This window comes from Physeter macrocephalus, chromosome 6 (genome assembly GCF_002837175.3).
Source record: "Physeter macrocephalus isolate SW-GA chromosome 6, ASM283717v5, whole genome shotgun sequence".
Classification (NCBI taxonomy): domain Eukaryota; kingdom Metazoa; phylum Chordata; class Mammalia; order Artiodactyla; family Physeteridae; genus Physeter; species Physeter macrocephalus.
In genome coordinates this window covers 36,446,988-36,473,784 of record NC_041219.1, presented here as the reverse complement: position 1 = coordinate 36,473,784, position 26,797 = coordinate 36,446,988, and the positions used below count along the sequence as shown (strand labels likewise).

Sequence of the window (26,797 nt, the reverse complement as noted above, 5' to 3'; positions counted from 1 at the left end):
GCTTCTCCATCTAATTTGAGAAAAGGACAAGGGCTATGTGTGTAATTATTCACTCTCATAACCCCAAGATCTAGTACAGGGCTTGGTCCATAGTGGGTATTTAATTAATAGTTGTAAAAAAATAAGTAGCAATTGAATTAAAAGAAATATGTAAACAATGAAAGTCACAGAATCTTATATGATAGTTTAGGTTCACAAAAGAGAAATGGAGTTAAAGATGCAGTTAAAAAGGCCCTAGCCGTGGTGTGCTGGTAGATGTTAGACATCCAGCTCTCCAGGGGAAAAAAATAGCCCTGATTTGCAGCATTTGCCCATTTCCCATGGTTCATACTCCCACCTTGGCCAATCTCAAACTGCTGTGACACTAGCCAGCCGGCACATTCCTGAAAACTTAATCATTGGCCCTTGTGACTCACTAAGCCCTGGCTCTAGCACACCACTGCTACCTGGCAAAGATTGGTTGACAGCTGGCTGAAATTGGCAAGGTGCTGAGGAAGGTGACATTCACCAAAATCTTGGAGATAAGTGAGGAACCAAACAGGAGACAGGGGAAGAACATTTCAGAGAGGAGAGAGGCAGGACGCTGTGGGCATGCCTACCACAGACGTGGCTCATGTTTAGGAGAGGATTCCAAAGAACAATTATACACTCGCTAATCCATTTGTGTTTCTAAACTGGTCCCATGGCACACAGATAAATTTCCAACAAGTCTGCTGAACAAACATTTCTGAGTCTTATCACCCCTTGCTTGGATTGCTGCAATGACTCCCTAACTGGTCTTTCTGCCCTTAGTTTCCCTCTCGTCAAATCAGTCTTTCACACAAGCCCTGAGGGATCTGTCCCAAAGGGAAATCTGGCATCTGTGTGCTCAACACTCTCAGGGACTCCTTTTGTCTACAGGATACAGTGTACGTGCTTAGCACGCAAGCAAGGCTTCAACGGGTGGGGTGGGGGGATCTCGCTTATGTGTCCTTCCTGCCTTCATGCAAATCCCAGCAACACCAAATCGCTTTGTTTTCTAGACTGTTATACCCTTCTCAGGCTGTGTGTCCTGCCGGGAGTGCTCTCACGCCCTCCTCACAGCTCAGGTGTGACCTAGGCAGCCCTACCCGGCCTCCCTACTCACTCCCCCAGCACAACCCATCGTACCAAAATGACCTCTTCAGGGGTTCTTCCCTCTGCCAGCTGGCACGCTCTCCTAGAACCTGGATCCCACCTTATTTCTCTCCCTTGTATTCCAGCACCTGGGACAGTGCCTCATTGTTGAACTGATTTTCTTTCTAACTATCTATCTATCTATCTATCTATCTATCTATCTATCTATCTATCTATCTATCTATCCATGGCTACGTTGGGTCTTCGCTGCTGCACACAGGCTTTGTCTCTAGTTGTTGCGAGCAGGGGCTACTCTCTTTGTTGCGCTGCGTGGGCTTCTCATTGCAGTGCCTTCTCTTGTTGCAGAGCATGGGCTCTAGATGCGCGGGCTTCAGTAGTTGTGGCGCACGGGCTTAGCTGCTCCGTGGCATGTGGGTTCTTCCCAGACCAGGGCTCGAACCCGTGTCTCCTGCATTGGTAGGAGGATTCTTAACCACTGCACCACCAGGGAAGCCCGAACTGATTATTTTCTAAGTACCTATTTAATTCTAGAAACTAAGCTAGGCAAGAGAGCGATAAGGATGATAACAACAGATACCTTGCTCTTCTAGCATCTTACATGCTGGAGATGAACCTGAAAGCAAATCACTTATGGCAACATGATGAGGTTACTTAACATCTTTGAGTCCCAGTCTCCTCATCTATGAAATGGGTTTACTAACACCTTTAGGGCTGTTGACAGAAGAGACAATGCATGAGAACAGCTGGCACGGTGATGGACACATAGAAAAAGCTCAGTACTTGGCAGATGATGAATGACAATGACAGGAGAGTCTGGGATACAGCAGGACAAGTCCATAAACAGATGACTCGAGTTCCATAGGAAGCGCTGTGATAGACTGAATAGGAGGCGGTGGGGCATGGAGGAGGAAGTGACTAATTCTGCCTGAAGCAATATGGAACAGGTTCTAGGAGGAAGTAATGTTTAAGCTAATTCTAAAAGGATGCATATGTGATTCCCAGCCAGACAAATGACTGGGAGATCATTTACTGATTGAGCCTTAGGGGCTTTTATACAGTAGTTGCTCTAACCAGGGACAATTTTGCCACCCCCCACCCACCCCCGCCCCGGGGACATTTGTCAGTGTCTGGAGACATTTTTGGTCATCACAACGGGGGTGAAGGTGCTACTGGCATCTACTGGATAGAGGTGACGGATGCCGCTCAACACGCTACGATGTGCACAGGACAGCACCTACAACAAAGAGTTATCCGGCCCCAAAGGTCAATAGTGCCGAGGTTGAGAAAACTTGTTATGAAGAATCACTAAGGTAGATACAACCATGAAACAGTAGCTTACTTAATACAATCAAACGACAGTTTCCTACTTAAACATCAACCTTCTCTGTAAGTACTGAGCTTCAGGATGGTGAATGGAAGGAGGCTAAGAGGGAGACTGGTAACTCCTGGAAGTGATACAGTAGAGTCACTATTGGAAACCAATCCTGCTGTACGTTATGTAAGTTCCATGCGAAGTTAATAGAAAGACAAGTAACTTTTATAAGTTACTTTTTATGTTTCTCTCTGAAAGTTCCCTAAGTTGCTAGGAGGCCAGTGATCCATTTTGGGTAAAGAGACTTGACCCGTCTTTCCTAAGGATGGCAGGAGAATTATATTTTAATGGTCTCTGTGCTGAATGGAATGTATGAGACATAAATATTCTTCAAATTTTTATTTAAAATCTCGGTCCACAAGTCTGAGACTTCATGAGACCATTTTCTGACTCAGCTGGGCTACGGCCCATTCGTAGCATCACCTCTTTGAAAAATTGGTTCTTTACTAGGTGTAAAGTTCTCACCTGCTGTCTCAAGGCTTTTAAAACACCCACAAGCCACCTGCATTTTATGTTATGAGATGGAATTATTTATATTCAATGTTGGATAAAATTTAGTTAAATTATAAGGTGCCCCCAAAGTTCAGGGTGATAAATATTATAACAGAAGCATTCCAGGGCTCTCTGGGAGCCCAGAGGGAGGGGCACCTGTGTGGACCAGGAAGACAGGGGAGGCATCAGAGAGGTGAAACTACTCAAGTTGACACGGCAGGATCAGCGTGTTAGTCTGACTCAGAGGAGGTGGGGAGGGAAGGACGGTCTCAGCTGGGGGAATACCAGGGTGTGTTTGAAGAACAATAAATAGCTCAGTAGCACTAGAGCCAAGGGTGCGCTGATGGCAGAGGTGGAGGTAAAGCTGGCCCACGCACACCCTCTGCAAACAGCCATCTTCGGCCATCCCCTGGGGGGAGCGGTCCCGGGAAGAGCCCGTGCAGGTTCCAGAGGCTGGTTTGGAGCCCTCTGAGCAGAGAATGAGGTCCTGGGTACTTGAGTGGGGTCTCTGACGTGCCTTCTGGCTCTGGGAGATCACAGCCCCTTTGTCCTTCAGACTCCTTGCCCTGGTGTAGTCAGTGGAGGGCCAGAATGGGGTCCTCTAAAACGCAGTGCCCAGGGCAGGGGCCCCTGTTGACCAGGTCTGGGGGTCACACTGCTGGGAACACATCTGGAAGCGGCTGAGCTGGGGTGTGAAGCTGGGTCTGTCTGGGAAAGAAAGCCCATGATCCTGCCGCACCGTGCCGAGGCACCGTATTGCTTTGGACAGGACTCTTGGGAAGATGGTTCACACCAAGGAATCCTAACCTGCACACGTCACGTATAAACACTGTCATTAGTGTCACTAATGGTCCCAGAGTCTCCAGATTTCAGTGCTGTTTCCTGTACATTTGTACAGTTGGAATGGAAACCACATTTTCCAGGATGCCTTCTCCGTCACGTCCAGGCTTTTCAGACTCAAATAAGAGAGGAATGCCTTTCTCTTCTGTCATGACTTAATTCCCACCTCTGCTACGTAAAAATAGAAAGGCAAAATTTTAACTGACAGGAAGCTAATAGTTCTTCTTAGTAATAATGAAAGTGGAGTGTAGAGTTTACAGCAGGCTTACATACATTAACTTGTCAGCTCTGCCCAGGGAAATAGCTCCACCTGTCAGGGGAGGGAACTGTGGTTCCAGAAAGTTACGTGACTTGTCCAAGATCACCCCAGCTGTGAGTGGGGGAGCCCACACTGGAACCCATTCTTCTTTATTGGGTGGTCTTCTCTGACTAATGCAGCATGATTTTGAATATTCTGCATAGACTGATTGCCACATTGAGGAGGCATAAACAAAATAAATCCCTCTCCTGGGTGAACTAAATTATTGACAGCTCCAAATTTTATCAATGTCACTCAGCCAGCCTTTAACATAGGCCTCTTCCCAGTTGAAGACAGTCAGGTCTTTCAGGGGGCGGGTGTCGAGAGGTTTGTGAGTGACACACAGACCCCTAAAATCGATGGTTAGTTCCACTGACATTCTAGGCACAAGTTTTTTTTTTTTTTTTTTTTTGTGGTACGCGGGCCTCTCACTGTTGTAGCCTCTCCCGTTGCGGAGCACAGGCTCCGGACGCGCAGGCTCGGCGGCCATGGCTCACGGGCCCAGCCGCTCCGCGGCATGTGGGATCCTCCCGGACCGGGGCACGAACCCGTGTCCCCTGCATCGGCAGGCGGATTCTCAACTACTGCGCCACCAGCGAAGCCCAAGGCACAAGTTTTAATGCAACTTCTATTATTCTGATGTTCCAGTTTCATTTTTCTATTTTATCTCCTCAAACACAAAAGAAAGAAAGTGTTTAAAGTGTTCTACTCAAGCTTTCTCAGAGGATGGTACCAAGTGTGCAAGCTGGCTGGTTCGGTTGTCAGTGTCAGAACCTGGGTTTCAGGAGAGGACGTGCCTGTATGCATAGCTGTGTAGGTGTGTACGTGCCCGTACATATGTCTGGGGGGGGTTGTGTGTGCATGGTGTGTATGGAGTGATTTCTGTGTGCCAGGTTCCACTCAGAGACTGATGAATGTAACCTTATTTAATCCTCATCACAGCCCTGGTTGGAGGCACATTTGTCCCCCGTTTACGACAGAGGAAATAGAAGTCACAGAGTCAGGGAAGCAGCAGAGCTGGGGCTTGGATCCAGGGGTTCTGACACTCAGTCTCTTTCCTCTCCACCCACAGTGCATACACATACACTCATTTGCCCAGAGACAACACAGTGATCATAAAACCTGTCTGGGTGAATCTACACATTCAAGACCCAGCTATAAAAGGAATGACAGAGGGGGGGCTCTGGAAGCACAGAAACTGTTCCATGTCTACTGTGGCTTTGAGCTCACTACAGCAGAACAGGTTCTTTGCTGATGCTGGTGACAGTGAGAACCGAAAGTGGCACCAAGATGCAAGCCTCCGTCTGGGAGTCAAAAGGCTTGGGTTCCAGGTTTGGTTCACCCACTGATAAAAACAAAACACAGCTGGAGAGGAGTTTCCAGAACATTCTCTCATGAATCTTCACAACTACAGTACGAAGTAGACGCCACTGTGCTCATTTCATACATGGAGAAACTGAGGCCAGAGAGACCTTGTCACATTCCCAAGGTCATGAATCTGATAGATAACCAGTGTGGAGACTCAAACCCAGGTCTCTAAACTCTGAATAGCATCTTCCCACCAGGCAAGCTGCCTCTGCCTCGGGAATTTTCACGCAAATATTGTAACTCACAGTAAACCCCTTCTTTTGAAACCTGGAGTCCGGGAAACACCACTCATGTGTATTCACTTTCCCTAGTTTTCACTTTCCCATTGTTTTGCACCACTAACAAGCAATATTTCATAGATTGCGGAAACAGGCAACTACATTAGAGGTCAAACCTCTGTCATCACAATAGACATCTGTTTTCCCAGGGACGGTGGATTCTTCCTCCCACGCTCTGATCACTTCATACCATGTTTTCAGGCCAGGTCAATATTTCAGGGTGTTGCCACGGTCATTATCAAGGAAACCATTACTGAACGATTCATTGATTATACAAAGATGTATCGAGTCCCTCCCTACTGCCCTCCTTGCATCGTGCTACGTGAGGGTGGTGCAAGGCTGAATAAGACACGTTTCCTGTCCTCCCGAGAAGTTTCCGCATTGACTGGCCACCACCTTCACTGCTTGGAAAGATGGTGGTGGAATTAGGAAGCCTTACTTGGTGTGACCTGGCGCGATGGTGCTGCAGTTCGCATCCCTGTGGCAGGGGTTCTTAGACTCACAGACGTCGGTCACGCTGCACCCCACTCCAGGGACAAAATTGCGGTAGTGTTCCGCACACTCGCAGTGAGCCTTCAGTCGATGGGAAGAGAAGAGCAAAGAGGGTTCTCGTTAGTCAGTGAGGCTGACATTCTTCTTAAATTCCTATCTTTATTCTGCCATAAAAGCTGACTTGGGGTAGGTCTAAAGTGTGGGCTGAAACTAAAATTTGTCAGCAGATCCAGAATTGCAAATCATGTTCACATCTCATCTGTTTGGAAACTCATACACCTTGCTTGGAGTTCACACTTTCAGTTCTTTGGTTTGCTAACCCTGGGCCTCCCTGGCACCATACTTCTCGCTTTTAGATTTAGGTGGGTAGAGACTGAGGCTCAGATGGGAGACATTATTTCTCTAGAATAGTGGTGTTCAACCGGGAGTCTCAACCCAAGGGACATTGGGCTCGTAGACATTTTTGATTGTGACAACAGGGTGGGGGGACAGTGCCACAAGAGGCCAGGGATGCTGTTAAACATCATACAGTGCACAGGATACTTCCTACAACAAAGAATTCTCAGGGCCAAAACGCTAATCATGCCGAGGATGAGGAAGTTCTGGAATAATGAATGCACTGCTTCTGTGTGAACGATGGAGGGTTTCTAAGACTTGAAAATATGCCTTGGGACCCATTTTTAAAGTGACAAAGTATATGTTTTAATCTCACTCCCAAGGTCCTGGGGCTTTGGTTCATGATGTAACATGACTTTTCCCATAAGGGACCTCATTTAGAGGATGAGAATTTAGCCCTTTGAATTTCTTACAAGCCAGCCTGAGAAACTGATAGCAGAAATGTCATGTGATGTGTTCTTTTTCTCGGACACGAGATCGGGTGGATTCTCTGCAGGGGACTCCAGGAGCATCCCCATGGGGTGCAGATTAGACTGCTGGGGACCCATGACTGTGTTTGGTCAGACACTGAAGGCTTTCCTTTCACCCAGGCAGCAGTACTCTCTTGTATGGATGGGTTTCCTCCACTGGGCACCTGACATGCAGTTGTGGCTGCAGTAGGCACCCATTAAATATTTGATGGGTGAATGAGATATTGAGGAAAGGGCTCTTTGATCCGGACTCTGTAGCAAAGGTCTCCTGACTAGGCTGAATTTTACCAGTCAAGGTCATGATGTGATTTAGAGAATCACATATGTCTCACTCCAGAGTATATTCATTGCTCCCTACAAATCTGTCTGTGCTGCCTGACATTTTATCAGCATTCACCCCTTTGGGACAGAGTTTTTTTGGTCCTAAGAGTCCCCTCTCACTTTGAAAAGACATTAGAGAAACTGGAGGAATGCAGGTAAAAGTCAATTACATATTTTCCCAAGACTTCATTAACAGTTAATTTGTTAATAGAATTCGAGCTATGTGTATATATGTTGTCAATCATCAAACAGGACTGGGATGGAGGAGACAGTGATTTTTTTGTGTGTGTGTGTGTTTGTGTGTGTGTGTGGTACGCGGGCCTCTCACTGTTGTGGCCTCTCCCGTTGCGGAGCACAGGCTCCGGACGCGCAGGCCCAGTGGCCAGGGCTCACGGGCCCAGCCGCTCCGTGGCATGTGGGATCCTCCCGGACCGGGGCATGAACCCGTGTCCCCTGCATTGGCAGGCGGACTCTCAACCACTGCGCCACCCGGGAGGCCCTACAGTGCAGTTTTGTCTGGTGTGCTGGGAAAGGGCGAGTTCAGAGGGTAGATCACGGCTCCCTGAGGTTGACCCCGAGCCCACAGAGGTCTGTCTGGACAGGAAGCCTGACCTGAGCATGGAAAGGGAGAACTGAGACGGCACAGTTTTACCTTCAGCGGGTGGTCCTACTTCTATTCTTATCAGTTCCAACATCATTAGCTCACCTGTCCGGGCCCATCATATCTGCACACCGTGGACTCTGTAGGGCAGTTTCCAAAGTTAACTTGGCAGGGGTCCACTGGTAAGCACACCTGGCCGTCCCCGTGGTAGCCTTCTTGGCACGTGCAACTGTGCTGATTTGGTCCTAGGTAGGTGCACCGAGCGTGAGGGTGGCAGATATTTTGTGAACATGGGTTGATGGCTGGAGAAGCAATGACAAAATAAGGTGGTTACCACGCTCAGGGAAGGAGAAGGAAAACTGAACTGTGAAGGGACTGCAAATCACAGCTTATCCAAGCTGCAAAGGCAATTCAACAGTTTCAAGAGAGAGAGTAAAAAACATTTCATCTTACCCTCCTGATGACCCCCATTGACCAAAATGATTTATATATGGCCATTAGAAATTATAATTACAAGTACTGTGATGATGTATTATTATGCCATGCTATGTGTGGATTTAAATATAAAATCGCATGAAACAAAGCACTAATATTAATAGAATTTATAATACGTACTGGGCCTTTTTCTAAGCATTTGCCATATGTGAATTCAGTTAATCCTTACAACCCTCTAGCGTAGTTACTATTATTATCCCCATTTCATAGATAGGAAAATGGAGGCACAGGTAGGTTGAAGAATTTGTCCAAGGTCATACTGTTAGTAATAGGCAGACCTGGGACTTATACCTGGGCAGTCGGGCTCCAATAGCATGTTCATAACCAACACACAACCACTCGTGAAGTGAAAGAGCATGAAAGGAAGTAAGGGGACTTCCCTGGTGGTGCAGTGGTTAAGAATCCGCCTGCCAAGGCAGGGGACAAGGGTTCGATCCCTGGTCCGGGAAGATCCCACATGCCGCAGAGCAGCTAAGCCTGTGCGCCACAACTACTGAGCCTGCGCTCTAGAGCCGGCGAACCACGACTACTGAGCCCACGTGCAACAACTACTGAAGCCTGTGCGCCTAGAGCCCGTGCTCCGCTACAAGAGAAGCCACAGCAATGAGAAGCCCGTGCACTGTGACGAAGAGTAGCCCCTGCTCACCACAACCAGAGAAAAGCCCGTGCAGAGAAGCAAAGACCCAACGCAGACAAAAATAAATAAATAAAACAAATTTATTAAAAAAAAAAAAAAAAAAAAAGGAAAGGAAGAGAGGAAGGAAGAAGGAAGTAAGAAACAAACTACATTCTATCTTAACATTGATTTAGGTGATACAGAAGAAGAAAAACTTACTAAGGGGGAAAGTGGAGGGGGAAGGGATAAATTGGGAGACTGGGACTGACACACACACACGACTATATATAAAAGAGATAACTAATAAGAACCTACTGTATAGCACAGGGAATTCTATTCAATACTCTGTAATGACCTGTATGGGAATAGAATCTAAAAGAAAGAGTGGATATATGTATAACCGATTCACTTTGCTGTACAGCAGAAACTAACACAACATTGTAAATCAATTATACTCCAATAAAAATTAATTTAAAAAGTGTAAAAATCTATATATGTGCTTTGATAACAAGAGAACGTGCCATTTATTGAAGAGCTACCACATGACGAGCATTTTGCTTAGAATTTTTAATATATGTCATTCAACTACACAGAGGGAAATAGAAGTGGTCATTGTGTTAATATTAAGAAGGTTGTGAGGTTTTCTTCTGTTGAGGAATCCAACCATCTCAATGAATAAACCAGCAGGATCGAAATTCTACTCACGCTCGCAGTGTCTGCCATTGCCTTTGTAACCGGGGATGCATTTGCATTCTAGTTTCGTTTCATTTTCGCTGGAAGGTGAGCATCTGGAATTTTCTGGGCAGAGCAAGGCTGCACATTCTGGGATGGCTGGAAAGGAAGATTGTTGAGGTAATGGCCTTAGTAGAACAACCAGTTCCAAAAAAACTCAACAAATGCAATATTCCCTATTATTACAAAAGTGACACAGATTCACTGTAACAATTCAAAAAATACAGAATGAGTAAAGCAAAAATTAGCTGTCTTCTTATTCACACTCTCCCATCCCACTCCCAAAACAACCAATGTTAACAACCAATATAATACATTTATGTATAAGATTTTCAAAAAATGAAATGGAATCCTGTTAAAATATTTAGGAACTTGATTTTTAATTTAACAATATATTATGGAGGTATGTAAGGGTGTACCTTAATCTCTAATGACTGCACAGTATTTTTTTTATAAGATAGATGGGGCGTAGATGGCTGTTAAAAACTATAGAGTCTGGCATAATTAGCCAACTTGCAAAGCGAACAAGTTGGGCTGACACAGTCACATGGTTGCTGCTAGAAGATATGAGATGCCCGGGTCAGAGATAAAGGACCGTTTATCACTCACATCAGGAGCAGCAGCCAGAATGTCAGCATTTTTGGACCAGTTCTTCCAAGCCCCGGTTCCCACAGGGCAATGCAAAGAGGGCCATACTGAGACCTGAACAGGCAGTGGATTTCATTACAGAAGAGGAGCCCTGAGCTTAGGGAACTGAAATGCTTTCTTGTTTGTTTTTAAATAATAGGCAATGTATTACTTAGGGCCCAGGCAAGAGAGAGAAACCATGCAATTATTTGAACAGTGAAAATTTTAGTGTAAAGATGCATGAACAGGGTGGAATAACAGGGAATTGGCTCCTGACAGCTAAAAAGAGCTCGAAAGAATAAAGGAATGGAAGGAAAATAAAGAGCAACCACTCCTCTCGGGTTAAGATAAGAGTAAGTCCTCCCCTTCCAGAGCTGAGACCCGGATGTCACTGGCAAGGACAAGGCCTTGGTCACTCTGCAGCAGAGAGGCTGCTGACGTGTCCGCTGGTGACACTTGCTGGAGGCCATCCCTCTGGGGCCCCAGGCAAGGTCATCCACAGGGAGCTGCCAAGCCTGGGAAAGTGGCTTGCCTCTGGATGCTACTGGAAGCAGGGGCTGAGAAGCCCACCTTCTCAGAAGCGTGGTGCACTCCTGTGCGTGACTGGGGCAGGGGTGGTCTCAGGGGCCAGCTGTGTGGCATGGAGGTGGGTGGTCAGCTCTCTGGAGGGCTGGCCCTGCGGGGCCCTTGCTGTGCATGGGGCTGAGGGGAGGCTGTGCAGAACGGCTCCTGAACTGGGCCACCAGCCTGCACTGTCTAGGGCTCCTGGTTATGCTTCTGCCGCCGAGTCAAGCTCTAGACAAGGTATGCAGCGGTCAGATACTGGAGGATGCTAAGCCTTGCCAGAGCCTAGTGCTGGAGAGACTGTGCGGGGCTGAGCAGCGGAGCAAAGCCGTGTTCTTCAGAAGCCTGGTGAGCGAGCTAAACCAGAAACAAGAAGAGAAAACTCTTGCTTCTTCGGTGTCCCTTTAGCACCCTCTATTGGTAAGGCTTCACATCTTACTGGCTGACAAATGAGAAATATTCCAAAGCCCACCTTCCATATTCACAGAGCAGGCAAAAAGGGTGAATTTGGAGCTGAGAGGCAATCCACTGATAACTGGCACAGGCAGTAAGCGTGCCCGCACTTGTTCCCGAGGGAGGTCCTATATCTTCCAAGGCTGTTCGCTCTACAAACATCCTTGTAAAGGTGCTGGAACAAAGGGCGGTCAGTGTGCTGTTCTCAAGATGTGCACAAATGTGATGTATGCGTTTGTCTCCCAACAGTGGCTAGTTGAATCAAAAATGCATAGAGAATATCTCCTCACCTCTTCCATAAAGTAGAATTGTTGCTGAGAAGGGGCTGCCCTTTCAGGACTGCGTTTTCCACCCCTCTTTGCATCCAGGTGGGGTTATATGACTAGTCCACGTTGATGGAATATTGGAAGTTCTATGTATTATTCTGGACTTTATAAGCAGGTGCTTCTCTACACTCTCTCCTTCCTTCCGTGGCTCAAAGCAGAGCACTCGGAGGTGCTACAGAATGGCAGACGCATGCAATGGAAGGCTCTGGATCCCTAAACACCATGTGGTGGGGAGCTGGTGGGGAGCCAGGAACACCCACATTGGATTGTTACATTAGTAAGAAATATACCTCTGTTGTGTTAAGCCAGAAGTTCCCCAAATTCCCAGGTCACGGTGCCCTTAGTGTTTCAGTATTTTTTTCATGGGACCCCAATACAAAAGAAATATCTACCGGTTCATTTACTAAGTTGTTAGAACCAACGAATTCAGTAACTACTCATGTCATGATAACGTAGTAGCCACCTGAAAAAGTAATATGGTTAATAGGAAGATTAAATATTTTATTTCGTTCTTAAACAACCACATTTACTTACTAGCAGGACACGTGAGCTTGTTGGAGATGGCACAACTTCTTCAGCCTTGGGATCAGACTGGAAACTACCACCCTCCTTCCAGTTAAAATGATTTTTGCATGGTACTTACTTTTTACCACAGTGACCACCGGAAATGCAGCTTGTAAAGAAATGATACCATCGGACAAAATGTAGTGCTACCTAATGTTGAAATTGTGTACTAACTCAGGTTAACATTTCATACGATATTCTACAGATGTATCACCGTTTCCCTCAGAAATTAAAAATATCCCATAGCAGCCCTGTGAGTTTGATGGGGTACTTTGGGATGCCTTGGTGCAGTTTTGGAACCGTAGTGTTAAGCCATTGGATTTTTGTGTTGATTTCTTTCAGCAGCTAGCATTCTTCTAACTAGAATAGGACGTACCACACTTCACTCAACCACTTCCTACTCACGGACGTTCAAGTTGTTTCCAGCTTGCTTTGTTCTTTAAAAACAATTCTATCATGAGTTTCTCTGTACATCTATTCTCACCTACCCACCCCTCCAGTCCTCCAGGTAAATTCCTAGAATTGGGGCTGTAGCCTCAAACTGTAAGCATCCTTTAAAATTTAATAGATACATTTCCCTCATAGATTGTAGCAATTCACATCCCCACTGACAGTACCGTAATTTTTCTCACACCCACAGATAGATGTTACCTAGCTTTTCAACCTGTGTAACACAGTGGGCAAAAAACCAGAACCAAACCAAAACAAAACCTCCCAAACTCCAAAGTACTACTTCATTATGGTTTTTTTTTTTTTTGCGGTACGCGGGCCTCCCTCTGCTGCGGCCTCTCCCGTTGCGGAGCACAGGCTCCGGACGCGCAGGCTCAGCGGCCATGGCTCACGGGCCCAGCCGCTCTGCGGCATGTGGGATCTTCCGGGACCGGGGCACGAACCCGCGTCCCCTGCATCGGCAGGCGGACTCCCAACCACTGCGCCACCAGGGAAGCCCTTCATTACGGTTTTAATTCACATTTCTGTGACTCCTAGTGGGGTTAAGCACCTCTTCTATGCTTGTTGGCCAGTTTTCATTTCTTCCTGAGAATTAGCTGCTCCTTGGCCGATTGTGAAGGTGGGCTCATGGCCTTTCTATTATAAAAACGTTTCTGCCGTGTGGATTGCAAATATTTTTGTCCCAGTCTATTTATCTTCTGACTCAATAGAATTATTTTGTCATTTGGAAGCAAATCTTTTCATGCTGTCTATTAGGCTGGCTTCTGAGGTGGATCTCTGGTCTTATTAAAAAGGGTTTTTTGTTTGTCTGTGTTTTTGTTTTTTGCTCATGAGTCCACTGGGCAGTACAGGAGTAGCTGGGGTAAGGAGGCTGACTGAGGGCTATGGAAGGGGTCCGCCCTAACCACCTGAGTTTCATGCTGCCGTTGATTCATATTGGCTGTCTGCATGTCTGTCTCTTCCACAGGAAGAAGGCAGAGGCTGTCCTTTATTCATCCTCCTTTCTACCACTGCTCATATCTTCTCAACGACTTTCAATAAAGCGAGTTTGAATTTGTTGAATTTGATTCTTGTCTAATCCCTTTATTTTACAGACCAGGAGAATCAAATCCAGAGGATAACTTAAGTGAAGCTATTGTCACAGGCAGCGTGTCCAATTTCCTAATGGCTAAGCTCCAAATTCACCCTTCATCACCTGCTCTGTGATAACGAGCTGGACGCTGAACATTTCTCCTTTGCAAGGATATGTTCATCTTGGCCAGTAGAGGGCGCCGGAGGGCTACTGCAGGAGGAAGGGGCTCCTCTTGCCGGGTCTGCTGTGCAGGGTTGTGCTTCTGCTGTGTTTGCTGCTGTTGCACAGCCTGTCAGTGGTGTGGGTGTGTGAGGACATCCAGTGATGCCCTGTCCCAACTGTGCACTCCGAGTGCACAGTTCACCGGTGACCTTGCATCCCTGGCCTGGACCCAGCGGCCACCTTCCCACAGCCCTCCCCGCGCACACACATCGAAGGTTCCAGGTTTAGCACCCATGGTGCCCCAACTCCCTCTATCCCCTTGTCCCCCAGCCTCGGCTCCTCAGTGCCCTGAAGGGTTGTTGCCTGCCTGCTGGGTGACTGTACGCCCGTGCTGGCTTGGGCAAACCAGCAAACTTCTCCTCTACTAAGTGGGCTGCCACCACCCCTTCTCCAGCAAGATTTGAGGCAAGCCTTGGGGATGGCTGTCCCCTTCCAAGTTTGCCCTTCTTTGTTATGCCCCATCAGCCCTACAGTTCATTTTGCATTTTTACAGCCACTCTCTTATCATAGCTTACTAATTCTTTATATTAAACTTCCCTTGCTGCAATCACCCTGTGGTCTCTATCTTTTGATTAAACTCAGTGTGATCGATTGTTTAGAGAATTTCAATGACTTGAGTCCCAGCTCACTTATTTACTACTTTGTGAACTTTGGTGAATCATTTAGCCTTGGTGAGCCTCCATTTCCTGTTGATGTGCTCTGTCTTTGAGACCTATAATGGAGAACATGTCTTATCTCCCTTTTCAGGTACCCAACTCGTTGCAATGGCCCCAATGTCTTCCTCTCCAGTCTTTCCTCACACTGCCACAAGCTTGGCCTTCCTAAAACAGAGCTACAGCCATATCACTGCATTGTTCCCAAGTCTTCCGTGACTTCCGATATTCCATACGATCTCTTCCCTCTCCTCACTTCCCCTCCCCTCCCTTCTCTCCCTTCCTCTCCTTTTGTCCCCTTTCTTTTTAAATTTTTGCCTATCTTCCAGCAAAACATTTGATGGCACATCACACATGTAGAGCCCCAGTACACGCACGCACAAGTGAAATGTATATGTCTGTGCCCATTTGATCTGGTGTGGTATTAAGGGAACTAGCAGTACTTACGCTTGTCGCAGTTGGGGCCAGTGTACCCAGAGTAGCACTCACAGGTCCCATCGCCACGTATTCCACTGTTGCATACTCCATGCACACAGCTGCACACTGCAGACAGAAAATGGGAATTTTTCGTTACCTGATGTAGACTTTGTCCAAAGATTCTGGAAGGATACTGTTTCAGATAGTGTTTATTGAGATTCGGCTTGATGAAGTGGGGAAAACCATGGGTTTGAAGCCCTAGAGACCCTAGTTTGAACCTTGGCTTCTTTTTATTAGCTTCAGTTTACAGTAAGTCCCCACATACGAACAAGTTCCATTCCGAGAGTGGGTTCGTAAGACCAATTTGTTCGTAAGTCCCACGAAGTTAGCCTAGGTACATAACTAACACAATTGGCTATATAGTACTGTACTGTAATAGGTTATAATAATTTTCACACAAATAATACATAAAAACAAACACAAAAAAATAAAGAAAACGTTTTTAATCTTAAAGTACAGTACCTTGAAAAGTACAGTAGTACAGTACAACAGCTGGCATACAGGGGCTGGTGTCAAGTGAACAGGCGAGAAGAGTTACTGACTGGAGGAGGTGGGAGATGGCAGAGCTGAAGGATCATCAGCAATAGGAGACAGAGGGCAAGCTGCAATTTCATTCATGCCTGACGTTGATGGCACAGGTTCTGGTTCCTTGCTGGCACCAGATGCACATTCACATCTTCGAAAGTTTGCAACTTGAAGGTTCGAACTCCAAGGTTGTTACATGTCCCACCTCAATCCCCTGTCCTTCATCTCCACGGGAACTGTCCTCCTTCAGGTCCTTATCTTGTTTTGCCTGGACTATTGCAGTAGCACTTTACCTGGACTCATTGTTCGATTTCTCACCTCTCCATTTTATCCATTTCACTTGATCGGTAATGGTATCAAGGTGATCTTCCTCCAAATAGCTCAGTGACTCCCCATTGCTAACCAAATGAAATCTAAATTCCTCTCTTTGGCAAACAAGGCCCTCTCCATGCTGACTCCAACCTTAAAAAATTTTCATTTTCATCTTTCGCCACTTCACTTCATGCGTCTTAGGATCTAAGTGCATGGGATGACTCAGTAGAGTTCATCTTCCTTCAAAACACATGTTGAACATCTACTACTTACAGGGCGCTGTGCTTGGGATTAATGACCCAAAGTCCCTGCCCCCGAAGAGCTCACAGTCTGAAGGCAGAAGAAAGCAGCCCATCATAATGCGGTGTGATAGATGCTAAGATGTGACGGGTCAATAGCAATGGGGGCTGGCCAGGAAGAGATGGGGGGGAGCTGGTCTAGGAAAGACCACGCCCTGTGGAGGCGGCAGGACATGCATCCTGTACTTTCACTCCTCCATGCTCCTGCCCCCACTCTACTCCCTTCTGCACGCAATTGAAATCCAGTTGAAATCCTCTTCATCCTTCTAGGCCAGCTAAAGCCCCTCTCCTCAGTGGTGCCATCTCAGAGGTGCCAAAACAGAATCTGTGCTCCTCTGGGCAGCACTTTCCTTGTACCTCATTCACTATCACCTCCTGCTGCAGCTATTACTTTTGTCATGCCAGCCAGCCAAGTACCACCAGGAACACAACAGTGGCACAGGGGAGAGGGGTCATGAAGAGGCAGCAGTAGCCACTCGTGTTAACCGGGAGAGATGGCCATTGGGTTGTCCACCGTCACTGTTTATTTCTCTATTCAGACAGGATAAGGCAGTGGCCTAGTTTTTGTCTTGTTGCAGCACAGATAGAGCGAGCCATTGATGGTGACATTCTATGAAGTTGCAGGCCAGCGACCAGCCGACAGCTGTCAGGGCTGCGTTTTTCTCTCTCAGTCTGGTGAGGTAGTACATATGGAAAATGGGAGACAACTAGCTCCAGTGCTCATTCAAATTACTGAAGAATTAAATTGGATTTGCAATTGTCATCCTCCCTTTAAAAACTGATTTGCTCTTTGTTGTTTCTATGTTAGCAAAGCACTTTGATGTCCACCCATGGCTGTAGCTTTTGGAACAGATGAGTTCCAGAGGGAAGTCAGATTCATCGTGGAGATAATAGGGGTGAGGAGGGGGGTGTACTACAGGCTCAGTAGAGAAGACGGAAATTAATTCAGTTAAAAAATATCTACCCAGCTCCTACCTAGTGGCGGGCACTGGATTAGGCACTGGGTATACAAATAAGAGTAACTCACAGTATCTAAATTCAAGCTGCTCACAGTAAAGTGGGGCAGCTGAACTCTTAAGAGATACACTGCTTCCGCACGTCCTAAATGCTGTCATGCAGCCCATGGAGAGGGTGTGGAGGCGGAAGCGGGGAGTCGAATGTGACTCAGACCCTGCTCCCAACTTAGATGCTAACTACAGGGCCGTCCTTGCCGCTGAGCCTCCCTTCTGGGCACGAGCCTCTCCCCAAGTCCTGTCTTTCAGCACAGCCCACGTACTGGATTAACTGATCTGGCACGGGAAGCTTTCGGGAGCCTCTGACACGCACTGCAGGGCCGCCAGCCACTGCCAAGAAAGTGTCCTTGGGAAGGAGATGTGAGTGGTAGAGGAATTCCCAAGGGTCACTTAAAGAGCCCTGGCTATTTGTTAAACCAGCTTCAGCAAATCGTTAGAGACATGTGAAACCTGGGGTGTACGACTTTAAAGTAGCCAAAGCCACGGCCATTGGGGTCAGAGGGGCAGAGCACAGAGCCCCTGTGCCGTGCCCCTGCAGAGTGAGCTGCCCTCTCTCATGTTCCCGTAGCATTCCATGTGTACCGTGCACATAGGCTCATAAGCGTCTCCCACATTTCCAGCTCCCTGGGAGTAGGGACCTAATCTCTGCCCTCTTTGGATGCCCATCACCTGTCACGGGTCTAACGCATGGTGGATGCCTGCCAGGGCCGAATGGTGCGGTGGTTTTGTGCCCCGGTTCTGGAGTCAGACACTTGGGGTCAAACCCTGCCTCTGTCTCTGTAATAGATGCGTGACCTTGAGCAACCTCTCTGCTTCTTCATCCATAAAATGAGGAACCCAGCTTGCAGAGCTTTTCCAAAGAGATTCTGCATGCCAAACCTTGTGCGCTGCCTGGTGCCCGGCAGACACTCAGCAAATGCTAGCTACTGTTATTAACAAGACATGACTGTGGAATTGATTTGGGTCATGTTAGAGAAAGTGGGCTTTGCCTTCTGCCCTAACCTGGCGAGGGCCTTGGCAGCTGAGATGAACACCCTTGGCTGATGCAGCTTGAAATCATCTCTAAGCAAATCGAGAGTCAGGTAGGAGAATGCTCCGGCAGCAGGTTAAAGTCAGTGTTAAAAATAAACTGCAACTCATAGCGCTGTCCTACTTACAGGCAGAAGTGCCACCGCCAACGACCACTGCCTCATGGGTGAAACAACACTGGCACCCGGTGGATGCCTGGCTGAAAAGGTTTCCAGGTTCCCCTACGGGAACCTGCCAATGGGAAATGACCAGCCATCACTGAGCCATCATTCATTCGTTCATAGGTGAATGAATGTTCAGCTTACTGTGGGATTGCTCTTGTCCTCGCTTAATACTTGCTTCTGTTGAGTGCTTATGACTTGCCGCTAGGAGCTTTTCTACGAGTCAATCCCACGAGGCAGGTATTATTATTCCTGTTTTGTAGATGAGGAGGGCTTAGAGAGGTTAAATAGCTTGCCCCCGGTCTCACAGCAACTGGGCTTGGTTTCAAACTCAGGCCAGCTGACTTGAAGCCTGCTCTCTTAGCCATTATGTTCTAGAGCTGCGCTGTCCAATATGGTGGCCACTAGCCACGTGAGGCTATTTAAATTTAAACGGAGTAACATGGGCTAAAATTTAACCTTCAGTTCCTCAGTTGCACCAGCCACATTTCAGGTACTCAATGGCCACACGTGCCTTGCGGCTACCATGTTGGATAGTGCAGGTCAGGACATTTTATCATCTCACAAAGTTCTGTTGGAACTCAGAACTGGGAGTCTTATCTCCCGAGTCTCAGTTTAGGTTTCCAATTTTCTTACTTAAAAACTTGGGTTTCCAAACCCTTTCGCTTGCCCTTTCTCCATGGCACAAACAAGTGTAAAGGGAAGCCACTTTTAAAATTTAGAAATGTTTGGAATCTCCGTATACATCTGTGCTCACTGGCAACCAACACCAGTTTCTTGGAGGCAACATGAGCTCATCTTCTTTCTAAATTTTCACCCGCAAACAATTACTTGGCTTTCTTGGTAAGTAAGCAGTGTTGGTTGCTGTCTTTCTTCCTACTTCAATATTTATTTAAAATATGTGATTTAAATTCTATTATGGTAGGGAAGGGCCAATTTGAAAGACACGTTCTTTATAAACGATTGATTATACTTAATAGTTTACTGTCCTTTAATATAATGCAATGTTAAAAAAACACTCAGAATGCTAACATCTGTTTTAAATTTGCTTTTGCTAACACTCCTATGAAATAATCTTTTATAAAGTGGTGGATGAAGAAAAACCTAAGATTGGGGGACATAGGGAATAGTAGGTCTTAATAATAATAATTGCTATCATTCGTTGTGCAGTGATTATCTCATTAGTTCCTCGTAATAATTCTAAAGGAGGCAATATTATTTCTATTTCTACAGATGAAGAGGTACAGAGTATGCTCAGTAAACTTAAGGTTCCCACAATTTGCAGCAGCCCTGGGGCTGAAACCCAGTCTGAGTCTAAAGCTGGAGCTCTAATCACCTCTACACGACGCCTCCCAATAACATGTTTCTCGGTCAGGACAAGAGGGCTGGAGCAAGTTATATCATTCATTCACTCACTCATTTGTTTATTCATCCAGCCAAGAGTGTAGTGTGTGTCTACCACGCAGGCAGCACTGTGGAAGGTACTGGAGATAAAGAGGTATAACAGCACCTGCTTTCAAGGATCCCATGGATTAGAATGCGACCATGTCTTTGCTATTGCAGATGAAACTTATTACAGAGTGAGCAAACTTAGGGGGGCTGGGATGTCTGTGTATTTTTCTTGCCCAAAATATCTGAATCAATGCAGTGTCTACCAAATACGATTTTTCTATAAAAGCCAAACTGAGGTGGTGTTGGACAAAGGCCACTTGACTTATTCTTTTTGGGAGACTGAATCTGGCAGACACTGTCCCTACTACGCCCACATTCTCTAGGCCTTCCTTACCAAGTCCATGCATTCAGCTGCCTTCCAGTAGCCTGTGAACACTTCCTAGGAAGCCTGCTCCGCCTGGGTGCTCACTGGGGGTTGGAAGTGCCAGGGAATGAACAACTCCCCTCTAACGACCGCATGTATTAGTTTCCTATTGCTGCTGTAACAAATTGCCACAAACCTAGCATCTTAAAACAACACACATATATTGTCTTACAGTTCGGGAGGTCAGAAATCCAAAGTAATTGCTCTAAAATCAAGGTGTTGGTGGTTGTGTTCTTTTCTGGAGAGGAGCATCCCTTTCCCTGCTTTTCCCAGCTTCTAGAGGCTGCCCACATTGCCTGGCTCACGGGGCACTTCCACCTTCAAAGCCAGCAAGGGCTGGTGGAGTCCTTCTCACGTCTCGTCACTCTGACACCGCATCTTCTGCCTCTGCCTTCCTCCTCCACATTTAAGGACCTTTGTGATTACACTGGGTCCACTCAGATTATCCAGGATAGTCTCTTTATGGTACGGTCAGATGATTAGCAACCATAATTCCATCTGCTACCTTAATTCTCCCTTGCCATGGAAGGCAACATATTCCCAGGTCCATGGGATTAGAATGTGGACATTCTGGGGAGTGGTCACTATTCTGCCTGCTACACCATGGCTCCCTCTCCCCTCAGGTAAAGTAACTCCAAGGTGAGTGTTCTACATGGACTCCGGAGTTCCCCAGGGGGATTAAGCTCTGGTCACCCACACTGGTCTCTGTCTTGACAACACACCCTTTATTTCCTCTATGTCACTTTCTTAGTGTTTCCCTGGGTCACCTCTCAAATATGCTACTTGTACTAGAATGCTTGCAGAATGCTTCTGGGTCAACTTCTGGGGAGAACCAGAAATAAGAGAGTGGACAAACCCATGTCAGGGACAAAGCCATAATCTGCAAATTGGGACAAACAGCCTCTGATCACCTCGGGTATTTATTTGTGAACTCCCCAAAGAAGGACAGATTAGATGTGTTGGGACCTGTGGTGGACATAGAGGCCCCTGACGAGAAGGTCAGTGCTGAGACCATGGTCTGGAAAGACCTCATGGAGAAGCTGGGCGGGCAAGGAACTGGTGGATGTTGGATCCTGGAGCCTGGAGAGAGGGAACCTATGCCCCAGAGTTTGCCAGGAAGCATTCCTGCGAGTAGCTGCCTGCAAGCACTGAAAACCACAGACACACTGTCTCTCCTTATCAGATTTGCTGTCAACTCTCTGTTTTGCATGTGTAGACTTGGTTATAGAGAACTGTTCTGTGTTTTTCCCCCAAGGAACTTTATTTCTGGGGTCTTGAGCTGTATAAGCCATGTCTGACTTTCAACCTTCACAATTGCATTTGATGACACAAAAGTGAGACATACTTGCTGAACAGCTGGGTCCAAATACGTTGTCATCAGTGCAGGTTTCACAGGCTGTTCCGCCAAATCCTTCCTGCAGGACACCCCAGGGAGAGGATGTTAGACCCAAGCGATCTGCGTTGCCCACAAAGCCCTTGGATTTCTAACCGACTGTCTGGTCAGCGTTTGTTTCTCAAGTGTTATCTCCCCTCTGTGCCTGTCCCGAAACTCCTTCTTTCTCTTTCTTGTTTTCTTTGCTCTTTTTGTGTTATAATTTGTACATTCCCCCCTGCATCATTTATTACTAAGAGTCTGGAGCTCTTCAGAAGAAAGCTGCTTCGTTAGTCCAAAGATACAGAGAGCAAGTACTGATGGCTAAATCATAATTCCACCCAAGGGTGAAATGAAAACGCTTTCAGTTTTGCATTTCTGAAGACAACTGAGCTCCATCCTTTTCAGAAGGCTTTCTTTGTATTTCCATTGTCTAAGGCTTGAAGCTTGCAAAAGTCCCTTTCACGGGACAGCAAAGAAATGCCTCAACTGGCAGACCCAGTGCTCAAGTATGGGTGTTGAGGACAGCTCCGAAGACTAGTCTGTTAATAACGGTGATTTTTAACAGTAACAATGACAAATTTCTGTAGCCCTGCATGGTTTCACAAAGTATCTTCATAGACACGATCTCATCTCACTTTTTCAACAAATATAATCGCGTAGGTATAATTATTAGACTCATTTTACAGATGAATACACCTAAGGCTTAAACTCATTTTACAGATAGATACACTCAAAGGTCCCCCAGCCTCTAACATGCCATTTTGTTGCACACTGCATCCTTTTTTTTTTTTTTTTAACTGATATTGCTACTTCTTAGAGTCTCCTCCCAGTGTGTGTTTACAGAGGGACCCCACAGGTAAGGAGAAAGCAGAGTCAGGGAGGAGGAGAACAAGGTTTTGAACTCACTTGGCAGGAGCAGCTTCCGTTTCCTTCCATGCCGTCAGCACAACTGCCCCGGCCACTGCAGGGCGCCCTCGCTCCTCCCGGGCACTCTGAGGAATCAAAGGGCAGATTCATTTGTTTGTGACTGCACAGAAGCATGCCGCAAGGATGCATCAAGCATCTACTACGTGCCGGGTAGTGTGCTAGTTGCCAGGGATAAGAAATAATTGAAGACCTTGCCTGCTTTATCTAGGGTTACCTAGGGGAGGCAAGTGAATCACAGAGTAGTCAGGTGCTGTACTAGGACGCATCAGACTGGCTACCATTTCTTGAGCATTTGCTGTACACTTTACAATCATCTAATTAAATCATCCCATCACAACCCTCAGGGGTTCCCACTGGTGCTGGTTAGCAGACGAGGAGACCGAAGTTCAGAGAGGTCACATAACTCGCCCAAAGTCTCACACTTCGTAAGTCGCAAAGCCAGGGATTTAGCTCAGCCCTTAGCATGACTCTAAAGCCAGGCCAATTAATCAGTGTGCTAGACAGGGTACTGAGGGAGCCCAGGGAAGGGAGCTACTGATACTCCCTTGGGGGGTCAAGGAGACTTCCCTGAGGAGGAGTCATTTAAGCTGGGGTTTTGAAGGCTCAGTAGGAGTTGGCCATGCTTAAAAGGGAAGAGCATTTCAGGAAGAGGGAACAGCAAGTACAAAGTCTTAGAGTTTGTACAGCAAGTACAAAGTCTTAGAGTTGTTCTGGGAATGATATAAAGTTTGGCAGGGTTGGAACTTGGGTGTTGGGGGGGCGGGTATGGGGAAATGGTAGTTGATGAGGAATAATAGATTGGCTGGGGCCAATTAATGAAGTACTTTGAGTGGCAGGCAAAGGAATTTCGTTTTCACTCAGAAGCTAATTCCAAACAAGCATCAGTTTGCACGTTTGGGCTGTGCCAGACCTGAATCAGAGCGTTTATAGACATTTATTAGAGGATTTCACAGTCATTCACTAAACATTCAGGGAACACCTACCATGTGCCAAGCATTATATTACACATTGGGGGGGAGGGACATTCAGCTAGAAAGTCAAGATATTAAATGTCCAAAATTAAATACAAGATTTAAAGTAATGGTAAGAGACAGAAGTTTAAGGTAGTGCTGTGATGAGGATGAAAAAAATGTTGGTTTTTTTTTTTTTTCTTTCTGTACTTGCTGTTGTTCTACACTTTGAGTGCTGAGTTGACATGGATTTAACGCTGGTTTGGTTGAGTTCTGATTGTTAAAATGAGGGATCCGGACTAGCAAACACCAAGCAGAAATCATGCAATGGTCATGAACTGTGTTTGTGTGAATGAGGCAGGATCAAATGTTATCCCAGATCAAAGTTAGCAAGGCAAATGCTTTCCAAAAAAATAGCTGATGATATGGAGTTCTAGATAATAATAAAGGATTCAAGGCAATACCCTGAAGTTAAGGCCCATTTTTAGCCCCATTTTCTAGATGAGGCAACTGAGGCACAGAGTAGTAGAGTGACTCGGCCCAAGTCAGCCAGCTGGTGAGGATAATGAGAGACTCACTTACCCCTCCTCTACCAGAAGTATCCAACCTTCCTGCCCTCCCTCCCCTCCTACCACCACTGACAAAGACCTTTGTCCAAAGCTCTCCTGTGCCATGAACTTACCGTCATACATCTCCTGAGAAATGCAGAATCTGAGTCAACCACAGGGCTAGATCACACAGTCTGAGCCTGTGGTCCTTGTTTCCACAACGGTGGCAGAGCCAGGCTTCCAACCCTGGCAGGTGCTCCAGAGTCGACTACATTGCTCATCGCTGTGCTTTATCCTCACCCAGCACCGCTCCAGACCAGAATCACAGCACAGATGCAGACAGGGTTATCAAGTGAGCAAAGGAGAAGACACGCTGACGTGTAGCTGCTGTTTATAAATCACTTGGAAAACGAGTACCTTGGTTTGGGCTGTTCTCACCAGCTATAGGGCAGTGGCTACTACACAAGATGAAATGCTGTCAGGAAAAAACCCAGACTTTTCAATCACAGTGTTCTGGGTTTGAATCCCAGCACAACTCTTGGCTAGCTGTATCTCTTTGGGAAAGTCGATGCCTGGCTCTGAGATTTTTTTTTTTTTTTTTTTAATTTTTTTTAAAATTTTTTATTTTTTTAACATCTTTATTGCCCTCCCACCGTCCCTATCCCACCCCTCTCGTGGTCACAAAGCACAGAGGTGATCTCCCTGTGCTATGCGGCAGCTTCCCACTAGCTATCTAATTTACATTTGGTAGTGCATATATGTCCCTGCCACTCTCTCACTTCGTCACAGCTTACCCTTCCCCCTCCCCATGTCCTCAAGTCCATGCTCTAGTAGGTCTGTGTTTTATTCCTGTCCTACCACTAATCTCTTCATGACATTTTTTTTTCTTAGATTCCATATATATGTGTTAGCATACGGTATTTGTTTTTCTCCTTCTGACTTACTTCACTCTGTATGACAGACTCCAGGTCTATCCACCTCATTACAAATAACTCAGTTTCATTTCTTTTTATGGCTGAGTAATATTCTATTGTATATATGTGCCACATCTTCTTTATCCATTCATCTGTTGATGGACACTTAGGTTGCTTCCATGTCCTGGCTATCGTAAATAGAGCTGCAATGAACATTTTGGTACATGACTCTTTCTGAATTATGGTTTTCTCAGGGTATATGCCCAGTAGTGGGATTGCGGGGTCGTATGGTTGGCTCTGAGATTTGGTTCAAGCATCTTCCTGGCAGGTTGTGGTAGGGACTGGAAATATTAGGTGCCCAAGAAATGGTGGTAGTTAGTACTTAGAGTGGATACTCTCCATCCTCTCCAGTTTCTGCTCTCTCAGGCCGGCCGTGTAACAGGTAACAACACTCAGGAAAGAAATGACTGGGCACCTGGTTGAATCAGGACCATGGAAGGTCCTGGGTATAGAGGGTGAGCACACAAACCTGGTCCCTGTTTCCACGGTCCTGCCAGTCCAGCGTGGAAAGAGTCATGGATTAACAGACAATCAGATAAATACTGGTTTACAAACCAGGAGAGAGGTTGTCCAGGGAAGAGACCTAGAGCTCTGATCACTCTCCTGGAGGGCACCAACACTGACCTCAAACCACTAATCCTGCATGGCCCAGGTCCCTGAGATCTGGGCTCAACAGAGGGCAACAGCTGGATCACTGAGGAAGGGCCTGGTTAAAGAGTGTGGTCTTTAGCTTTAAAAAGGCATCAGTAGGGAGGGTGGGAGACGCAAGAGGGAGGAGATATGGGGACATATGTATATGTATAACTGATTCACTTTGTTATAAAGCAGAAACTAACACACCATTGTAAAGCAATTATACTTCAATAAAGATGTTTAAAAAAAATAAAAGGCATCAGGAGGCGAGGAGGAAGAGGAGGGAGGGGGCCTAATCAAGCAGGTGCCAGGTACACCTTTGAGGCTCATCTGAAAACCAACTGAACCACTTGAATTCATGGTACCGAGCAAGGGGTGCTAAGGGAGGGTTTCCATAGACAATGGGCTATCAAATAGTTCTTATCCCATTGCCTGTTGCTATGGGGCCCTTCTTGGGATAAGATGGTGTTTTGGGAACCAGGCCCAGCTCGGGGCAGAGCCAGGATAGAGGTGACAGCTCTGTCACTGTTGCTCTCTCTTGACGCCCGGGCCTCTCCCTGGGGCTAGGTGTTCAAGGTGCTCTCTGGCTGACCCCCAGCTTGCCTGCAGGGCTGGCTCAGAAGAGCACAGGGCCTGCTCCACCCCGAGACGCAGTCATCAGTGCCACCTTGCAGAAATGCTCTCCCAGGCCTTTTCCCTTTTGCAGGCAATGACGCCTGAAGCCCAGGCTCCCCCCAACACATTCCATCCAATGATCTCCTCCAGGCCTTGAGCCAACTCCCCTCCCTTCCCTTCTGTCCAGCCCGAGCAGACCACCATGTGCTGCCCCCCAGCACCCTCCCCTCCACACTCTGCCTGTGCCTGTCCGCCCTCAAAGTGGTTCTCCCTGACCCTGTCTCTGCGGCAGATTCAACTTTTCCATCCTCTGGGTGTCCCTCTA

At 46.7% G+C, this 26,797-nt stretch overlaps 1 protein-coding gene across 1 annotated transcript in view; it reads right to left on the bottom strand.

Annotated features, from left to right (window-relative positions):
- The window catches only part of STAB2 (stabilin 2), a 159,163-nt gene that overhangs the window by 113,461 nt on the left and 18,905 nt on the right, over nt 1-26,797 (bottom strand). Inside the window, exons 4-9 of the mRNA XM_007109862.4 lie at nt 22,732-22,817; nt 21,796-21,865; nt 15,266-15,361; nt 9,861-9,986; nt 8,150-8,346; nt 6,204-6,337 (exon numbers count right to left, since the gene is read on the bottom strand). Coding sequence (XP_007109924.1) covers nt 6,204-6,337; nt 8,150-8,346; nt 9,861-9,986; nt 15,266-15,361; nt 21,796-21,865; nt 22,732-22,817 — 709 coding nt within the window. The remainder of the gene's footprint in view (nt 1-6,203; nt 6,338-8,149; nt 8,347-9,860; nt 9,987-15,265; nt 15,362-21,795; nt 21,866-22,731; nt 22,818-26,797) is intronic.